This window comes from Phyllosticta capitalensis, assembly GCF_038381095.1.
Source record: "Phyllosticta capitalensis strain CBS 128856 chromosome Unknown BKA78scaffold_5, whole genome shotgun sequence".
NCBI classification, from domain to species: domain Eukaryota; kingdom Fungi; phylum Ascomycota; class Dothideomycetes; order Botryosphaeriales; family Phyllostictaceae; genus Phyllosticta; species Phyllosticta capitalensis.
In genome coordinates, this window is record NW_027117443.1 from 786,403 (window position 1) to 803,639 (window position 17,237).

General features: G+C 55.5%; 6 protein-coding genes across 6 annotated transcripts; 3 read left to right on the forward strand and 3 right to left on the reverse strand.

The window, feature by feature from the left end:
• Positions 1-804: 804 nt before the first annotated feature.
• On the reverse strand, positions 805-3,614 carry BKA78DRAFT_336655 (major facilitator superfamily domain-containing protein). Its single transcript, XM_066890236.1, has 7 exons — positions 3,082-3,614; positions 2,736-3,004; positions 2,478-2,641; positions 2,396-2,425; positions 1,807-2,338; positions 1,669-1,753; positions 805-1,621 (listed from the first exon to the last, which is right to left on the reverse strand). The coding sequence occupies exons 1-7, from the start codon at positions 3,265-3,267 to the stop codon at positions 1,295-1,297; spliced, it is 1,593 nt and encodes a 530-aa protein (XP_066744148.1). The 5' UTR covers positions 3,268-3,614; the 3' UTR covers positions 805-1,294.
• A 752-nt stretch (positions 3,615-4,366) lies between these two features.
• Positions 4,367-5,527, reverse strand: BKA78DRAFT_313832 (uncharacterized protein). The gene has a single exon (XM_066888416.1). The coding sequence runs from the start codon at positions 5,069-5,071 to the stop codon at positions 4,652-4,654; it is 420 nt and encodes a 139-aa protein (XP_066744149.1). The 5' UTR covers positions 5,072-5,527; the 3' UTR covers positions 4,367-4,651.
• Positions 5,528-7,885: 2,358 nt separating this feature from the next.
• On the forward strand, positions 7,886-9,397 carry BKA78DRAFT_352661 (tannase and feruloyl esterase; the record flags this gene model as incomplete). The annotated part of the gene is made up of 5 exons (XM_066891395.1): positions 7,886-7,928; positions 7,978-8,384; positions 8,437-8,929; positions 8,976-9,086; positions 9,135-9,397. The coding sequence occupies 5 exons, from the start codon at positions 7,886-7,888 to the stop codon at positions 9,395-9,397; spliced, it is 1,317 nt and encodes a 438-aa protein (XP_066744150.1).
• A 315-nt stretch (positions 9,398-9,712) lies between these two features.
• BKA78DRAFT_352662 (ATP synthase) lies at positions 9,713-10,468 on the forward strand (the record flags this gene model as incomplete). Its single annotated transcript, XM_066891396.1, has 4 exons — positions 9,713-9,847; positions 9,938-9,960; positions 10,079-10,385; positions 10,436-10,468. The coding sequence occupies 4 exons, from the start codon at positions 9,713-9,715 to the stop codon at positions 10,466-10,468; spliced, it is 498 nt and encodes a 165-aa protein (XP_066744151.1).
• A 2,669-nt stretch (positions 10,469-13,137) lies between these two features.
• Positions 13,138-14,169, forward strand: BKA78DRAFT_352663 (uncharacterized protein; the record flags this gene model as incomplete). Its single annotated transcript, XM_066891397.1, has 1 exon — positions 13,138-14,169. One exon carries the CDS (start codon positions 13,138-13,140, stop codon positions 14,167-14,169), a length of 1,032 nt encoding a protein of 343 aa, XP_066744152.1.
• A 1,064-nt stretch (positions 14,170-15,233) lies between these two features.
• Positions 15,234-15,659, reverse strand: BKA78DRAFT_295428 (uncharacterized protein; the record flags this gene model as incomplete). The annotated part of the gene is made up of 1 exon (XM_066886484.1): positions 15,234-15,659. The coding sequence occupies one exon, from the start codon at positions 15,657-15,659 to the stop codon at positions 15,234-15,236; it is 426 nt and encodes a 141-aa protein (XP_066744153.1).
• Positions 15,660-17,237: the final 1,578 nt, after the last annotated feature.

A 17,237-nucleotide genomic window follows, 5' to 3' on the forward strand; every position in this document is an offset into this window, starting at 1 on the left:
CATTCCTCCACGTGCATTTCCGACGACACAACTGACCCTCCGTCAAAGCTGAACTTGTGCGCCACCCTCCGCCGTTGCGAGCAATGATACAGCTCGTCTCGACCACGACCATTCCTGACTATGCGGCTACTGCAGGAATAGGTAGGGCCACTCGGCCCGAACGCCTTTGCCTGCAGACGGCGCAGCTGACGACAAGGTCCGCTGCAACGGCTTTTTGCCGACCTTTTTTTTTCTTCTCTCCCCATGGAAATAATCAACCGCCAAGGACTTCTCCCATCATCTTGCAGCTCCTATTTTTGCCTCGGGGCGCTTTGGTTGGACGCCCGCCATCCGTCCGTGGCCACGGCCAAATCTGACCAAACCCCAATCGGCTCTACCCGAGTCCATCTCCACAACGCCTTTGGTCAGAAGAAGGCGCCGCACTAATCCAACACAGACCTCTTTTCTTCATCAATGACGTCGCCTCGACTCTCCTCCTCCACCTGCCAGCGCAACCATCGACATTCCCAAGCTCCATCTCCTCCTTCTCCTCCTCCTTCTCCAACCAATGCTCCCACGCTTCCGCCCTGCTTACGACCTGCCCCGCATCCGCATACGGTAGCTACTCGCGCGACTTGCACTCCTGTTGCCTCGAGCGACGACGACCCCATATCCACTTTTTGCCTTTGACGCGGCAAAAACCTTCAACCTCCTGTCCTATCGCTTGCCTACACCTGGTCGCGCCACCCACACCGACTCGCCATCTTCTGCTCGACTTCAAAAATGGGGCGGCACTGCCCCGCCGACAAGCGGTGTACCTTCGTCACTTTTTGGTACAAGAAAAAATTGGCCGGGTCCTACATGCGCTCCCCCCGAGTTTTGCACACGGTTGTCTCTCAAGCCGTGATCGTCGCCATGACAAGTGGCAAGCCGTGGCTCTTGCGGTACCGGCAGATCAGATGATATGTGAGTCAACACGAGGAAAACGCGGGTGCGCTCTCGCTTCACACCATCACGATATTCGACGTCATCGTCTGAGTTTCTTGGGACGTTGGTGTTGAGAACTGCGGTGGTCTGAGATTTTGGGAATGGCGGAGCCGTTACCGTGGTGGGTCGCAAGGGTCTGCCCGCGACTTTCTGCCTTGGTTCCCGGAGCACCGGCAAGCTGTATCGAGGCCAACCAAAAACAGCAAGACTAAAACACTGTGACGCAGCACCGTGTGGTCCAGATGGGGGCACCAAACGTTTTGGGTCCGCAAATTCCTTCTACTCTTCGAATCTGCTTCGATGCCGCTTGTCGAAACCCGAAGCTGTTTCAGTACACGTACAGCCTATCTCCGTCGCCCCTCAGTGTCCGCCTGTTTAGCATGCGGTAGTAAAGCCTTAGGCCCAAGCCGCCTGCCGCCACAAAAAAGAGCAGTCCAGCGTTTGTCCAGTGTCCCGTTGGATACCCTCGAGTCTTTTCGTCAGCCTTGTAGATCCACACGCCAGTTATCTGACCCGGAGCTCCCAAGGACACATTCATGGCGATCGCTAAACCAGTAGCAGCCGTGTTGAAAATGTTGGATGAGAGCCATCCCAAGAGAGGCGGGATGCACGCAAAGGAACCGACGGTGCCAACGATGAGACAGCCGTAGCGTTGCTGATTCAGTTAGCCTCGAACGGACCCGGGAATGACAGCCGACAAACCAAATAAGCGTCTGGGGGCAAGACTGCGGACGCCAAAAATCCTAGTGCGCCAACGGTAGCTAGGCATGCCGAGTGGACAGCACGTCTAGCAAGTGAATGGTCAGCATTTTCTTGCGAATTGGTTGGTCATAAACCTACGCATTGAAATGATCCGCAGACCACGCCACGGCAAGAGTTACGACATATGCAACTGCATACGGCGGTACGGTCATCAGTTGGGCCTCCAACCCCTCGTAATTCAGTCCCGCCGTGATGCTCGGGGTGAAGAGACTTAAGCTGCTGTACGGACAACTGATGCCAAAGTACAGAGCGTAGTGGCCATAGAGTCGCCAGTCAGTCAGCGTCTCCTTTGCCTGCTTCCACGTCAAAGAGGCGTCAGAGCCCTTGCTACCATCGAGCCGCAGCCGCTCCGCCGCCAGCGCCTTTTCGGCGTCTGACAGCCAGCGGGCCGTCTCCGGATAGTCTGGCAGACACAGGAAAATGAGGATGGCCGAGAGACACGAAGGAATCCCTTCGAGGATAAACAGCCATCGCCACGCTGACAGCCCGCTCGTGCCATTCATGTGCCCGACTCCGTACGCAATGGCGCCGCCAAAGGCTCCGGCCAGCGACGCCGAGCCGAGCATCAGCCCTGCGCGGAGGCTGCGTTCTTCGGTGCGGTACCAAAAAGCTACAGGAAGCAATCAGACTGGCGTATCAACAGAGTCAGTCCCTGCCAGGAACTCACTGAAGTAATAAATAAGGCCCGGGAACAACCCTGCAGCATTTGTGAGCACCAATTGAGGTATGTTGTCCAACAGCTAACTTACCTGCTTCAAAAATTCCAAGCAGGAATCGCACGCCGGTGACGGCCGCAAAACTGTTTGCGCCTCCTAGCCCGATGGTGACGGCGCCCCACGAGAACATCAGAAAAGCGATCCACCGCGACGGGCGCATCTTCTTGAGCAAGTAATTCGACGGCACCTCGAAAATGCTGCCAAGCGCCACGAATCAGTCAACAACACCATCCGCCCCTCCCTCCAAGCTCAACTACCAGCACTCAACCAGGACAATCAAAGACCACCTACGTATACGAGATCAAAAATACCATGAGCGCAATGGTATACTGCCAATTGTTCATGTGCGTCTCGGTCAGCAAGTCATTGCCCTTGGCCGCATTCAGCACCTTTGCGTTGCCAATGTTGGAGCGGTCCAGGTAGCACAGCAAGTAGCAGAAGCTGGTCAAGGGCACCAGCCGCAAGTCTTGCCGCCATAGCAGCGCGCGGTCCGCACTGCTGTTGTGCGCGTTGTAGTCGCCGTGCACAATGGCCGGGAGCGCGTTGATGGAGCTGGGCGACTGCGCGGGACGATGGCGAGTGAGTGAGTGCGTTGCGAGGGTGATTATGGTGGATGCGTATTAGAAAAGGTACGTACCTCGCCCTCGCTCTTGCCGGCATCGGCCTCGACGTCGACGTCTTCGACGACGCTGGCGTTTTTGTTGTTGTTGTTGTTGTTGTTGTTGTTGTTGTTGTTGTTGGCGGCGCCGCCAGCGGACGAGATGACAGACGCCGTCGCGCCGCCCTTTTCGCGCAGCACCTCTTCTCCTCGTTCTGCGGCCATGGGACTGGGATGAAGAAAGAAGAAGAAGAAGCAGGCGTGACGACAATCCAGGCACACCTCGGGTACAGACTGGGGGAGGATGAGGAGGCAAGGGTACGCCAGTCAAGCAAGCAAGGTAAGCAAAAATCCTCTGCGCGTTGAGGTAGGTCAAGAACGCAGCGGCCGGCGATCAGACTGCCAACAACAACAAAGTCAACGGAGAAGTGAGCCGTCTGTCAGAGGGAAAGGTAGACAGACACGATAGTAGCGAAGTCGGCGACGTAGCTTGGACGAAGGTAGGTAGGTAGGCAGGTAGGTAGGCAGGTAGGTAGGCTGGACTCTACATCTTTCTCTCTCTCCCCCCCCCCCCCCCCCCCCCCCCCCCTACCTACCTCGCCTCGCCTCCCCCGCAAGTCAAGAGTGCCGGCGGGCGCGTGTGCGGGACCTCCAGCCCACCCACCTGCTAAACGGCAATAGCACCAGTTACTGCGTGCGAGATGCAGATGCGGTGGATGGGATAGGCCAGGTAGGTACGTAGCCCCTCATTTGTACTACCACCTTGTCTGAGCAGTCGGTGGGGGCCGCTGGGTGGGTGCTGAAACAATGTGAATGAAGTCTTCATGTTTCTATCCACTTGCACCCATTGCTGAATATTCTGACAATGTTCTATGGATGGGGGCTACGAATTGTGAGACTTCGAAGTAGTAGTAGTAGTTGGCGTCAATGGGGAGGGAGTGTGCACGCTTGACCGGTACGACTCGCGCGTATAGGAATACACCTACGTATGTAGGAGGAGGAACTTCCCCACAAATCTCCTTGCGTCGTCGTCGTCTCTTCTTCTTGCTCGTGGCCGGGCCATTTCAATCGAGAAAATAAAAAAAAAAAACAAAAACAAAAACTCTCTCTCTCTATCCATATCCATATCCAATTCCAACATCTCTGTCCATTCATTCCCTACGTATATCTACGAATTGAACTGCGAGCCAATGTACATGTGGTACTGTACAGGAGCACGCACAAAAAAACACGACCATCACGGACGAGAGGGGAGCAACCTGCAACAACAGGGATCAATGCCAATGCCCCTCGAGGCGAGGCGAGGCGAGGCGAGGCGAGGCGAAATCTGGGGTTGAGGGGAAGGAGGAAGGGTGGTTTGCGGGGATGTGGCTGGGGTAGGGGTAGGGGGAAACAAGGGATCGATCATTGGGCAGGCAGGGGAGCAGCGTGTGTGGAGTGGTGGAGGGGCCCGGAATGTGGACGACGACCAACTACCTCTTCGCCACAAGAGCGAGGATTCGGCTTCTCATAGAAGAAATCGAGGAAGAGTTGTGCTGGATGTATGGTATGGGTGGGTGAGGCGGTTGGTTGGCCCGTTTGGTGAGTTGAGTTGAGTTGGGCGTCGACTTCATTGGTTGATGATGTGTTGAAGGCGAGAGAGAGAGAGGCAAAGAAAGCGAGAGAGCTCACCTCCCTCGCGAGCAAACATTGACAATGTGGGGATGGACCCTGGGATGCTTGCAGCGCCAATGGGAAAGGGTCCACCATCCATCAATCTCTCCAGGATGCTCCATCTGCGCCGTCGGAGAGGGGAGGAGGAGGCGAAAAGGCGAAACTGCGAAACAACAGTCCCTCCTCCCTCCCCAGGCCTCACACTTTCCAAGGGCCCTTGGTGACCGGGACCCACGCACATGCAGGGAGGCAAGCTTTCTGGCTGATTGGCGATCTCGTCAATCCCAGTTGCCGAACGGACAGGGGGGAGGGCGTGTGGTGCCGTAGGTGGGTGGCGTGCGTGGCGTGCTGATGTAACTGTGACTGATGTCGCCATCCGTCGACGAGGGCGCAAGTGAACGAGCGGTGGTGGTGGGGCGAGGTACTGATGCTGATACCTCTTGGTGTTGTGTTGCGTTGCGATGCCTCAGATTCGTATATGCGTCTGGTGCTCGAGATGGGCTAGGCAGACGTGGGTCGCGCCAAGTTCAGTTTGCGGGATTCGCAGCAGGTCGTGGTGGTAAAAATGGTGGTGTTGAGGTGGTTTCGCTCAATAGCCTCCAATACGCCACTTCAATCATTCCAGCCGTGTGCTAGCTCTCGCGCACGCCGACAGCTCGTGCGCGCTGGACGTGTGTGTGTGCGTCTGTATCCCATTGCTCACATAGTTCGAGGCAAGACATTTTTCGTCGCCGCGTCGCATCGCAGCGCATGAGAGACGACCACCAAAACGTCAATGGGCGTGCCAGTGGCAGAACGAGCCAAGAACCACCGTCTTTGCACGATATCGGCACTCGTCTTCCTTCAGCCTCGCACAGAAAAAGCTGTGTCCCGCTGCAACAGCCGTCAATTGACCAGTCGCACTGTCTCTCGTTCTCGTGGCGTCGCCTCTTCTGCTGGCGACCTGCAGTCCTGCGTCGGCAGCACTTTGTGACGAGTCGCAGGCCCGTCGCCGCCGCCGCCAGACACAGAGTCCATCGATGACAGGCTTCGGAACGCGCCAGCCATCTGGCCCTCTACCGGCCTGGCGGGTGGGCATGTGGTAGTGGTGGTGCGCCTGCTGTGCAGCAGTCGCGGGGAGGGTCTCGAGAGCTCGAGACTCTGTTGGATTCGATAAGCGCGTGCGTCGGTCGGCATTTCCAGCCAGCCAGGCCATGCGCGTGGATGCAGGGCTTCTTGGTGTCACTGATCATGCGTGAGCCGTTGCGCGGTGATTTCGGTTCGACAGGCTGTTGGCTGCTGGCCGCTGCATGTTGCCTTCTCCTGTTGATCCTGGCTGTGACACATGCAGTAAGCGAAGCTCGACACTCGAGTCTGTCACTTTGCTTTTTCTCGTTGTGTCACATCGTCTATCGACAGCGAGCATCGCTGCTTTTCGCGCGCCGGCGCTTGGTCGGTCTTGCGCATGTCAAGTGAGTTCCAATTGACTTTCAGTCGAATCCGCGAACCAGTGTCGGTACCTGGCTCTAACTCCTTCACCCCGGCGATTCTCTGCAGAAAATGTCCGTCCTGATGGACGTTGGAACCTCCATGTCGTCGGTGGCCTTGATGGCCAGGTGTGAAAGTCTGGGGCCCGTGGATTTCAAACTCGACGCTGGGGATGGGTCACCCTGGGGACAGAAAAAAGGTACCAGGCCACTGAGAGGGAGACCCAGGTTTTCTTGGATCGACGGCGAGAACATGGGAGTTCGATGTTGGCCTTGCTATTATTGAGCTAGGCCCCACGTTTGCCGCTGCTGAGACATCTGAGACAACAATGGGCAGACGACTTCGCGATGTTGCCACTGCAAAAAAAAAGTTGACACTGTCCGCGTCTCGAGACGCACTGCTGTTGCCAGAGATGAAATTGTCGAGTAGCAGTTCCCTGCGATGCGTGTGATTGCGATTTGACTCGCGAAAAGACGAAAGTATAAGCGAAAAACTGTATTAAAATAGGTTGAAATTCGCCATTGACGTTACAACTTTTATGACAGGACTCTCCAAAGAAAGGTCGTCAGCGACACGGGTTTTGTTCCGCCATCTCAGTCCCGAAATGTTGTGACGGATAGAAAGCGTGTTAGCTTGTCGGCGAGTAACATACCTGACGAATGTCGAAAAGACCCTGGGGACGATATGAATAGTTCTCGGCCAAGCAGGTGCTTTTCCGCTTCGACTTGCCTGTTCAGCATCGTTTGAAACAGCGTGGTTTGGTCCCTGAAAAGAGTCTGGGATATTACCTGTGTCCAAACCAATGCCCCACGCGGGGTCTGGGCCAGGGCCCCAGATCCCCGCGCGCCGATCAACCACCCCCACATCCAGTCGAAAAAGTGCTCCGTCAGTTTTTCGTCCCCAGATGAGAAGAGATGAGAGGAGCGTTGTAAAACTCGTATGCTGCAATTATTTGCCGTCTGCTGTGACGACTGACCGCATGAAGAGCAAGTGGGCAGAGGCGGAGAATCTAGGGTCTATGCGTTCTTGGCTATCTGAGCATGAGTAGCCGCGTGAAGAGCCGCACTTCTGTGATTCGTCAAGGAGCAAAATGTACCCGGTACCCGGGCTGACGAATGCCACTTCTGGAAACTTGACATCATCTCAAGGCTCGCACGTGGGGACGACATGACAGTTTTGCCAATTTCCACAGCCTGAATGCGAGCAGACTAGCCCTTTTGCTCTGGATGTCCGGCTTGGCCAGTAAACAAGCGGTAAGATTTTCGGCATGGAGCACCAGGTGCGGAGGAATAAAGATGGTTGCTATCCCTGTTTGTCGTCGTTGACTTGCAGTGTCAAGCGCATGCTTCGTGAGGAGAATTGACAAGGAAAATCGGTCTTCCAGAGCATCAAGGTAGCAGAGACTTGCTGCTTCGATCCTGAGTGTTCCTAACGTCTGCTCGCAGCGATGTGGAGATCGTCAAGCCTAGCGGTCCTTCCCGCAACCGCAACCTTGTCTATACTAACTTTTTTAATTAGCCCAGTCAAAGTTGCAGGTTTGCCAGAAACTCATGCAAGGTGTGGCCAATTGCAGACGGGAAGCTCGCAGGGCTTAGCAAACCTTCACATCACCAACACTAGCTTTGCGGATGTCGGAGCGGTGGAGGATGTCGAGCTCCCGTTCTGCCGGCTCTTTGGGGAAATAAGCTATGGCAACAATGATTCCCTGGGAATCCAATTGTGGATGCCTCAGGCAGATGTATGGAACAAGAGATTCCTCGCCGTCGGTATGCAAGCAAATATCCCGTGTGCGGTGGAGCGCGCTGACTTTCAAAGGCAATGGAGGTTTTGCAGGCGTCGTCGATACCGCCAGTATGACCGAGTACTTGAATCAAGGTTTTGCTGTAGTGGGCGGTGATTCGGGACATCTGGCTTCGGAGAACAATGATGGTGGTGGTGCTCCAAACACATACCTGCCTTACATGCACGACAAAGACCAAGTCAAGGCATGGATCCATGAGTCCATGGCTCTGCTCACACCGACGGCTAAGGAGTTGGTGCAAATCTTCTACGGCGAGCCTGCAAAGTATAGCTACTATGCAGGCTGCTCGACCGGTGGAGCTCAAGGGTTTGCTTTGTCGCAAAGACATCCTGACTTGTTCGACGGCATTTACGCGGGTTCTCCGGGCCATTGGTATTCTCATTTGATGCTGTCGTTCCTCTGGAATGCTCAGAACACAAAGGTATAAAGCGTGATCCAGAACCCTTGGAAGAAAACTTCGCTGACAAAGACAGGGCGACGCATATCTGAGCCAAGCCTTGCTGGAACACATCACTTCGGCAGTTACTGCAAAGTGCGATCTCGACGACGGCGCCGCCGATGGACTAGTCCAGAACCCTCTTTCATGCAACTTCCACATCGATAGTTTGGCATGTGAGCCGAATGCTCCCAATAGCACAACGTGTCTGTCGGATGTCCAATTGAAGGCAGCCAAGGCGATATATGCGGGTCCAAAAGACGCTCGAGACGGCTCCGTCGTATATCCAGGGTTCACGCTCGGATCTGAAGTGGAGTGGGCATCTGGGCAAGAAGGAGCCCTAGCGGATTCGTACGCGATAGCCCTGTTGCAGAATCTGGTGTTCAACGACTTGAACTACAGCTCGGATACCTTCAATTGGGCTTCGGACATTGACAAGGTGGACGAGTTTGCTGGAACTTTCATTGATGAGACCAGCACAGATCTGACGTCCTTCAAAGAGCATGGCGGAAAGATGATCGTATCCCAGGGTAGGTGCTGCATTTGGGAAATTGACCAGTTCTGACGAAGAGACAGGTTGGGCTGATCCGTACAACGCGGCGACACTTCCGATTGACTATCTCAACGCCCTCAACCAACGGTTTGGGGGAGATGTCTCTGACTTCTTCTCTCTCTTCATGGTTCCCGGTTCGTAGATTCTAAAGGCCAACACACGTGCCCAGCTAACGGATACAGGTGGCGGCCACTGCGGGTCAGCAGCCAACTTTGAGTCTGTACCCGCAAACTACCATGGTATTGACGCGTTGGTGGAGTGGGTTGAGAATGGAGCGAAGCCGCAATTTATCGTCAGCGACGAGCCAAGTGATGGGAGCAACCGGACCTCAAAGCTCTGCCCGTGGCCCAAGATTGCAAAATTCAACGGGGGCGATATCGATTCTGCTGAGTCGTATGCTTGCGAAACGGAGAAGAAGCGGAGCGCGCGAGCCTTCAACGCATAGTAGCGTGTCGGCGGTTCTGGCAGCTCCATGTGGATCTCTCAAGTCCGCAGAAATGGGCGTCTCATGCGAGCATGTCCAAGAGTAAATAGATCCTGGAAATAGGAATGTATAGCCAGAACACCATAATTCAATAATTGAATCTTGAGAAGTGAGGACAGTATCCTTGAGGTGATGCCGAAGGTCGAAGAGATGTCGTCGCCGGTGTCGGTTGTTGACACGTGATGTGACGCCAAGCTTTTGAGTTCCGAAGAACATCAAGCGCAGCTCCACCATCGGTTTCTATCACCAAACGCACTGCCAACCCATTCGGTCACCATGAACTCCTTCCGTGTCGCCAGGACCGCCTTCAGGGCCGCCCGCCCTGCTTTCCGCGCACCCATTGTCCAGCGCCGCGGCTACGCTGAGGCTGCTTCGGACAAGCTCAAGCTCTCCCTGGCCCTGCCTCACCAGGTACGTCAAGGAACCATTGGGATGATTTGGCGGGGCAATTCGTCAAGCTCCCGTACTGCTCAAGTTGCGCGCGGCTAACCAATCTTCCAGACTATCTACAAGTCCTCCGAAGTGTACGTGCATTGCCGCTTTCCCGGCTTCAAATCTTTCGGCGCGCTCCGACGACCAAGCCTCCGCTACTCAACCTTCACGCCTTTCGATCGATAATATACTAATGGCGAATGGATACAGTATCCAGGTCAACATTCCTGCTGCGAGCGGCGAGATGGGTGTCCTGGCCCAGCACATTCCTGCCATTGAGCAGCTCAAGCCTGGTCTCGTCGAGGTCATTGAGGAGCAGGGCAGCAAGCAGTTCTTCCTGTCCGGTGGCTTCGCTGTCGTCCAGCCCGAGAACCACATGACCATCAACGCTGCTGAGGCCTACCCTCTCGAAGACTTCAGCGCCGATGCCGTCCGCAGCCAGATTGCCGAGGCCCAGAAGATTGTCAGCGGCGGTGGCTCGGAGGTGGACATTGCTGAGGCTCAGGCTGAGCTTGAGGTGAGAACGCCAACACGAGGAGAGGGACATAGAAACTAACAGGATAATAGGTTCTGGAGAGCCTCCAGGCTGCGCTCAAGTAGAGAATGTCGCATAGATACCTTGAATAATGGCGCTGTGCATAGAAAGCGAGTTGAATGGATTGCGCTTTCCTGACCACCTGTGCATTACTCTCGCCATGTTAGCTCGCCATGTCACGCGGATCGGCACAACCTCCGCGCCCATGCTCTGCGCCTTCTGTGAAGAGAAGATGGCTCTGGCTAACGACTCACTCCACTCATGTTGACTTAGGAAACGACCAATCAACCATCTCAGGTCCTCAAATCTTGTCCCTACTGACCCGCCGAGGTCTTTGAGCTCACTCTTTGGGTGCCACCATCCTTTGGTTGTTCTCTCGCTTCAGATGGAATGCACCGATACCTCCGACCCCTATCGAACTCCATTTCTATTACTGGTGGATGGACAGAATGATTCAAACACTGGAACAAGACCAGCAGCCGAAGGAACTGTGGCCTCGCGCATCCGCTTTCTAAACGAGCGTGACCGTAAACCACAAGAAGCGGAAAAGAATGTCAGTCAACCGAAGAGCGTACTAGATCGAGCGCCTCCAGCCATTCGGGAAGCCGATCAGAGCCTTTCGCCGAACCCTCAACGCTTAAGCCCTTTTGTTCGGCGAACTGCCGAGAGACTCCCGACCCCTACTCCGCCTGTTCACTCATTGCACGCAAACATTCCTGTCCACTCACCAACCCCGAAAGTTGTGATCCAACGGCCGACATTCTTCGATATTTCGCCTGGATCGGATAAGGGAACCCACGCAACCAACCAATGGCAGAAACCAGGACCTTCTCATCTTGCTAGAAGCTCCAATGAGTCCAGCTCACCTCTACCACATAATGCCGCTCCTCGTTCAGAAATCAGAGGGACCAGCAATCCTCAGCACACGGATCTTTCTGGAGAGCGGAAGAACCTGAGACATGTTGAAGCGGTTCCACGCGGTCAACTCTCAGCCCAAGGACTCCAACGCGATGCGAACGGTAACTTGGTAACAACTGGTCAAAAGCAAAACACAAAATCCGACAATGCTGGTCCCTTCGGCGTGACATTGAGGAAATCTCAGGCTGCGCTGGAGCCAGCCCACAGCAAACCTGAATCTGCAAAGCCTGGAAAGTCCGACAGCTCTATTGGTAGCGCGCTTCGCAAGTTGCGGCCGATTAGCCCTAGCATTGGTATAGGCCCGCGAAATACCACATTTGGGCGTGCAGGCGGGAGATATCGTCCAGACGAACCATGTTCTTCTCCGGCAGTCGAGGGTGTTCCGGAAGCTCACGCCCCAGAATCTGTGGAAACGCACGAAAACGAGGCCGCGGCTTTGGCAAAAGTACATGACGAGAGGATTGCCCCTAAAAGAAGTATCATCCCCTTTGACTCTGTCGGCCATGTAGATACTGGAAATGAGGCCATAGCATCAAGCATTCGCCAGCCATCACAACAAGGCCCACTGCCATCAGACGCCGACACGGTTCCAACATTTCGCCAAGAGCAACTGGATAGAATCCACGCTATTGACACTGTCATCAAGAGGCAGTCGAACTTGTTGCAAGGAGTTATTCGGCAGCTGAAGGGCTGCGGTCCGAGACTCGAAGAAATCAGGACGTTGTCTCGCGGACTGTCCCCCAAGACTAGAACAATAAAGTTTCCAGCAAGTGAAGCTTTCGACTTGGATAATAGCCCCAGGATCTTTGCTGCAACACCCGTATCTGATTCTTCTACTGGCTGGGAAGTACACGAGGGCCCAGAGCGAACAGAGCGAACACGGACAATGTCATTTCCGGACGCATTGCTAGCCTTGAACGACGCAGCAGAGACGGTAAGCTCGCTTGTCAAAGACATTCAGCCTGCAGCTTTGACAGACATCCCAAGGGCCCAAAGCCTAGGAGACAATGCCCGGAGGACCCAGAGCCTACCGAAGGCATTACTTGGCCCGGCAACCGCAAGCCTGCTGCACCCCGTTCAGTGTCCGGACGATCTCATCACTCCTCGCCCTCATACTGTTAACGTTCAACCTCATTTCGACTGGCTTGGCCGCCCTTCGGCAACATCGAGATATACTTTGACTCCCCCGCCAGGTCAATCGATGGGCAAAGCAATGTCCCACGCAGCGTTGCGCAACGCACTGCCCACAATGCTTCCTCCGACGCCACAGGACGAAAGACCGCCCGTACTTGGCCGCCGGCGTCACCCTCGACTGAAGTTATCGACGCAATCCAATCCCTCGGTGGCTTTGAAACATGGACGTGTTGCTGGCCACGGGCTACCTAAGCCGCCAAGCTCAACTCTTTCCAGCGCGTCGTCCATCTCGCAGTTTTCCTTCAGACCTACACCACCGTTATATTTTTCATATCAACAGCTTCCTACGCCTGCCGATCCTGAAACAACTGATCAAGCTGGCGCACTCAGCCTCCATGGTCCCCCTACCGCTTTTTCTACAGCAGACCAGCAGAGTCAGCAATTCTTCTCACACGTCGACAACCTAACGCCTAGTTCCGCATCGAAAGACTCACCACCGCCCCCGCCACCTAAATTCATGGGCTTCGATCCAACAGCGGCCTCTCCTACGACTGGCGGGAGCAGCAGCAGTAAAAGGCGGAAAGCACAAAGCGATTGCGGTATCCCGATTGGGTCCAGCGTGTCCTCTATAAGATCTTCCTCTCTGCTGTGCGAATCTTGTGGGATGAAAAGAGACGCGAAGATGGGCATGGATGCCACGGCTGGAGTTGAGTCACCAGCTGTTGCGGCTCTGTCTCCCGTTGAAGAGTCCCCAGAGACGTCCAAACAAGTGTCCCAGGACAGCGTTCCGCAGCCTTCGAGTAAAAACACCTCTCAGCCTAAGGTCCAGACCGCGTTCAAATCATCTTCGCCTGTTTTCCAGCCGCCGCTTACGGCTCAATTGCACCCTGCAATCCCTCAGCTGACCGACTTCCCTACTGCGCCCCTGACAAAGCAAAGCGTGAGCAATGGAGACCTCAAATGCTTGCACACACTCGCAGACCCGAAATCACCTCCAAGTCCACCTCTAGCGGAGCTGTCTTCTGGGAAGGCGGCTTCGGACTACGTGACAGCCACGCAGCCCTTGTCAGGAAGTGAGTCGACGGCATCCCAGGTCGAGATATTGATGCAGCCATCTGGACCACCGCCAGACGCAACACCAGCATCAGCCCCAAAGCCAAAGCCAAACCCAGAAAAAAGCAACGTCCCCGCACAACCGAGCGAAGCAGACACAACGGCAGCAGCGCCACCAAGCACGAGGCACACATCAACATCACGGCGGCCGCTCCCCAGGCCCCTGCAAAACCAGCACGAAGACAGCGACGACGCACGCCAGCAAACCAAGATTCGCATCGAGCAATGGCGGCAAATGGTGCCAGCGGTGCAATTTGCGTCGCAGCCTGTCGTCAACCCCTTCAAACCCGCCTCGTCGAGCCCGTCATCCCTGCCGCTCGAGGCAGCCGAGCACCTCGACGTGCGCACGCGCGTCCGCCTGTTGGAAGCCGCGCGCCGCGTTAAGGAGCTAGAGATGGAGGAGGACGTGCGCGCGGCGGCTGCTGCCGCGGCCGCTGCGGATGTCCTCGGGGAGAATCAGGTGTGCGCGCAGACGGCGAATGCTGATATTGCGGTCACGGACGCTGCCGCGTGTGGTGGTGAGGATGAAGCACCGGACGAAGCGCTGTTCAAGGGGGGCGCGAACGAGCAGATTGGGGCGTTGGAGAAGCCGTTTTGGTGAGCGGCCGGCTGGGCGAGGTGGTGGTGGGTAGAAATGGCATTGTTTGTGTGTTATGAGATTGGGGTGGTGGCACGCTTCCTGTTTCCTTGCTTGTGCGACTGCTCCTGGCTGGAGCGAGTGGGTGGGTGCGCAGATTGGATTGATCGTTGGCTTGAGAGTTGACGTGCGTCCATTTTTAACCTGGCCAATCGTCCTCTATTGCTCCCATGTGATTGCCTTCTGAATACCTTCCTGGTTGTAATTTGCCTCCTACGGGGTTTTCTGTTTTTCTGTTGTGGTATCCGATGTCTCATAAGACCGCTTTCCGAGAGAGATTTGGAGAGGCTTAGGAATAAGGGTATGCGAGTGAGGGGGCCATTTTGACTCCGACATCTCGCGCTTCTGGTGGACCCCAGCATGACTGGGGAATTCAGAGGGGGCTCATTGAATGAGTTGGAAAAGACTCTGAGGCTGCATTAGGACGTGCGAGGCTCTTTTAGATGGCAATAAAGTGATTCATCAGAAGTTTCCAACCTCTAGAAGTATTTCTTCGGATGACGTATGTTCAGTTCGTCGGAGTAACAGTGAATGGAGATGAGGCTTCACGTCTGCATGGTCCTTGACAGAAATATCGCTGAACTTATGGATTTTTACTTTTGTCTTTCAGCCCGTCAGCCTGGGCCCGCGCACGTGTCTGAGTTTGAATGGCTATGGTTGACATAGTTGACAGAATTCCCTTGAACCGCCGTCATAAATAGTAGCACTTTCTTTTCTCAAAATGCGCGGCAATCTGTTGCTGCGAGTAAGATGTCTGACATGCGGTCTCCTGAACCCTTGCTCGTACAGTGTGATCTTGTAGAATCCAACTTGGCACGACTTTCTGCCGTCTCTTGTCCGTGGGATGATGACATGCAACAGACAAGTGGCAAAGAGGAGCAGGCTTATATGGACCAAGTTAATGAAGACGAGCCACCAAAGCACCTAGAGAGATAGGTTGCTTTGGTGTGGCCGCCAAGCACTTGCAGCAACTCGGCGCATAAGACGGTGGTATAGCGCTGTCATTGCATGGCGCGGTTCGACAAGCGTCATACCGGGTCGCCAGCATCCTGGGTGGATCTTGAGTCGACAGCAGCAGGGAGCCGGCACGAGCGGAATCGGCAACGGGTACGACGGGGCCTGTAAAGCTTGACCAAAACATTGTGTCCCGGCGCATATAGATGGAGAAGCTTATATCCACCTCGTCTCATACTAGGCTTGCTATTGCGGGCTCGAAGACAAAGATTAGACCGTAGGACGTTTGCACCGGGCGTTGCACGGGATCGAGACAGTTCACCGCTTTTCGTTCTTGGACCAGGGGGTTTATCTTGCGACTGGCTGCATGACGATTGCGGTGGAATGAGAGTAATCTTGCAAGAGTCAGAGCGAGACAACACAAATGGGTTGGCTTGCGCAACGTTCGCAAGCATCCCCAGGCCTGGCAGCTTGGTTGGGCTGCGGGAGCGGGCGATCATGATGGAATTTTGTGATTGGTTGGCCCTGGGGCCGCGGGACCGGGTAGTCGGTCGTCACAGGGTGTCCATTCTTGATCAACCCTACCCTTCAGCTTAATTCGACATCCAAGTTGACGAATCGTCGAGAACAAGCGGCCGTCGTCGGCAAAAGACGGGCTGGTAGTGGTGGCTCGGTCTGGTCTGGTCCAGCTGGAGACAGCCATCACCTCTCAGCAGCAACAGCAACGGCTGTGGCTCAGCGCCACTCGCACCCTGCAATGCCGAATCACCGCGCGCGACTGGGCAGCATTGGAAGAGGAGGTTGGTGGGAGCAGTCCGAGTGGTGATGTGGACAGTGGCTGCTTATTCGGAGCGGCAAAGGCATCTCAGGCACCAGTTTCCCATTCGGCAGGGGCGAATAATCGGGCAGGTCGATGAGCTGGAGCAACGCGCGAGAAAGCCGAGGCTGGAGAGTCCAAGGTGCATGTTATGAGACTGGAGATGGGGTGATGAGGAAGAAGGAAGAAGAGCAGAGTGACGTTAGAACAAGAGTTGCCCCAGCCACGGTCCCGCTGCGCCAGGGCCGCTCAGCAACCAGTGGGTCCCGCCCGTCATCCGCACGCGTTCGGTCAAGTCTCTTCCTCTTCCACCTCTCCACAAACACACCAACGCCTCCCTGGTCGACACCATCCACTTTCGTCATGTTTCCCAAGCAGCGCAGCACTCAACCAAAACCCGTGGCCCCTAGATTGACTGTTGCACCTTGCTCGTGCCTGGCTACCGTCCCCGGAAGTCCCTCCAAGCTGACTCGGCCTCACCGCATCGCAACGAAACCGTCGACGGCCAAGAACCAAGCGTCATGATTGCACAAGTCATGGGCCTCAGCGTCGTGACAGGATTGCCTACGCCGGACAAGCTGCGCCGGCGCAATTGCCCCGCCGACTTTGCCTCTTAACGAAGTCCGGCGGCCATGGCCTTTTATGTAAGAGCCGCACTTAGCCACGAGTGACTCGACCCACGGCTATTCTACTTGCATGATCGCTGCTCGGCCATGCAAGCCGCGCGGTGCGCCGTTTTCCTCTCCCCTGGTCGTATTTTTGGCTGAAGCTGCTTCCATTATTCGCCTAGGCGTGGGACTGGAACCCGGGTAGGTTTCTCTCTCGGCTGCTCTCAGTGTGCGGCCTCAAGTCCGCCGGAATGGCCGCCAACAATCGTTCGTTTGCACGAAGTGAGGGGGTTGGTATGCAAAACAATCCATCCTCTCTTTGTCTGCCAATCGCCTTGCCATGTCTCACGCAGCTTGCACACAGCCATCCTGGGCCTTACCCCACAGACCATCAGGCATCTTTATGCACCCTTCTGCATGCGGTCTGTAGCCCCTCGAGCTCCTCGATGGCCTGGCGCTGCACCTTCGCGCAACCGGCCAACCGCCCGCTGGCAAGCCCGCGACATTGGTGGCAGTTGCTCAGCGACAAAGGCCATATGACACTCGACTCCGTGTCATCCTGCGGATCAGTGTCCTGCCCGAAAACGCCAAAAACGAGGTTGATGTGAACGGCGAGGCGTAGGCCAGCCATCCAATTCCAACCGGGTCAAGAA

What these genes read in the sequence shown, in the direction of transcription:
- BKA78DRAFT_336655 (XM_066890236.1), bottom strand. Translation starts at nt 3,267, where the DNA reads ATGGCCGCAGAACGAGGAGAAGAGGTGCTGCGCGAAAAGGGCGGCGCG. An exon ending in GGGCCTTATTTATTACTTCA is followed by an intron (nt 2,339 to 2,395) that starts GTGAGTTCCTGG and finishes TGCTTCCTGTAG; the next exon opens with CTTTTTGGTACCGCACCGAA. An exon ending in TCTGCGGATCATTTCAATGC is followed by an intron (nt 1,754 to 1,806) that starts GTAGGTTTATGA and finishes TTCACTTGCTAG; the next exon opens with ACGTGCTGTCCACTCGGCAT.
- BKA78DRAFT_313832 (XM_066888416.1), bottom strand. Translation starts at nt 5,071, where the DNA reads ATGGCGACATCAGTCACAGTTACATCAGCACGCCACGCACGCCACCCA.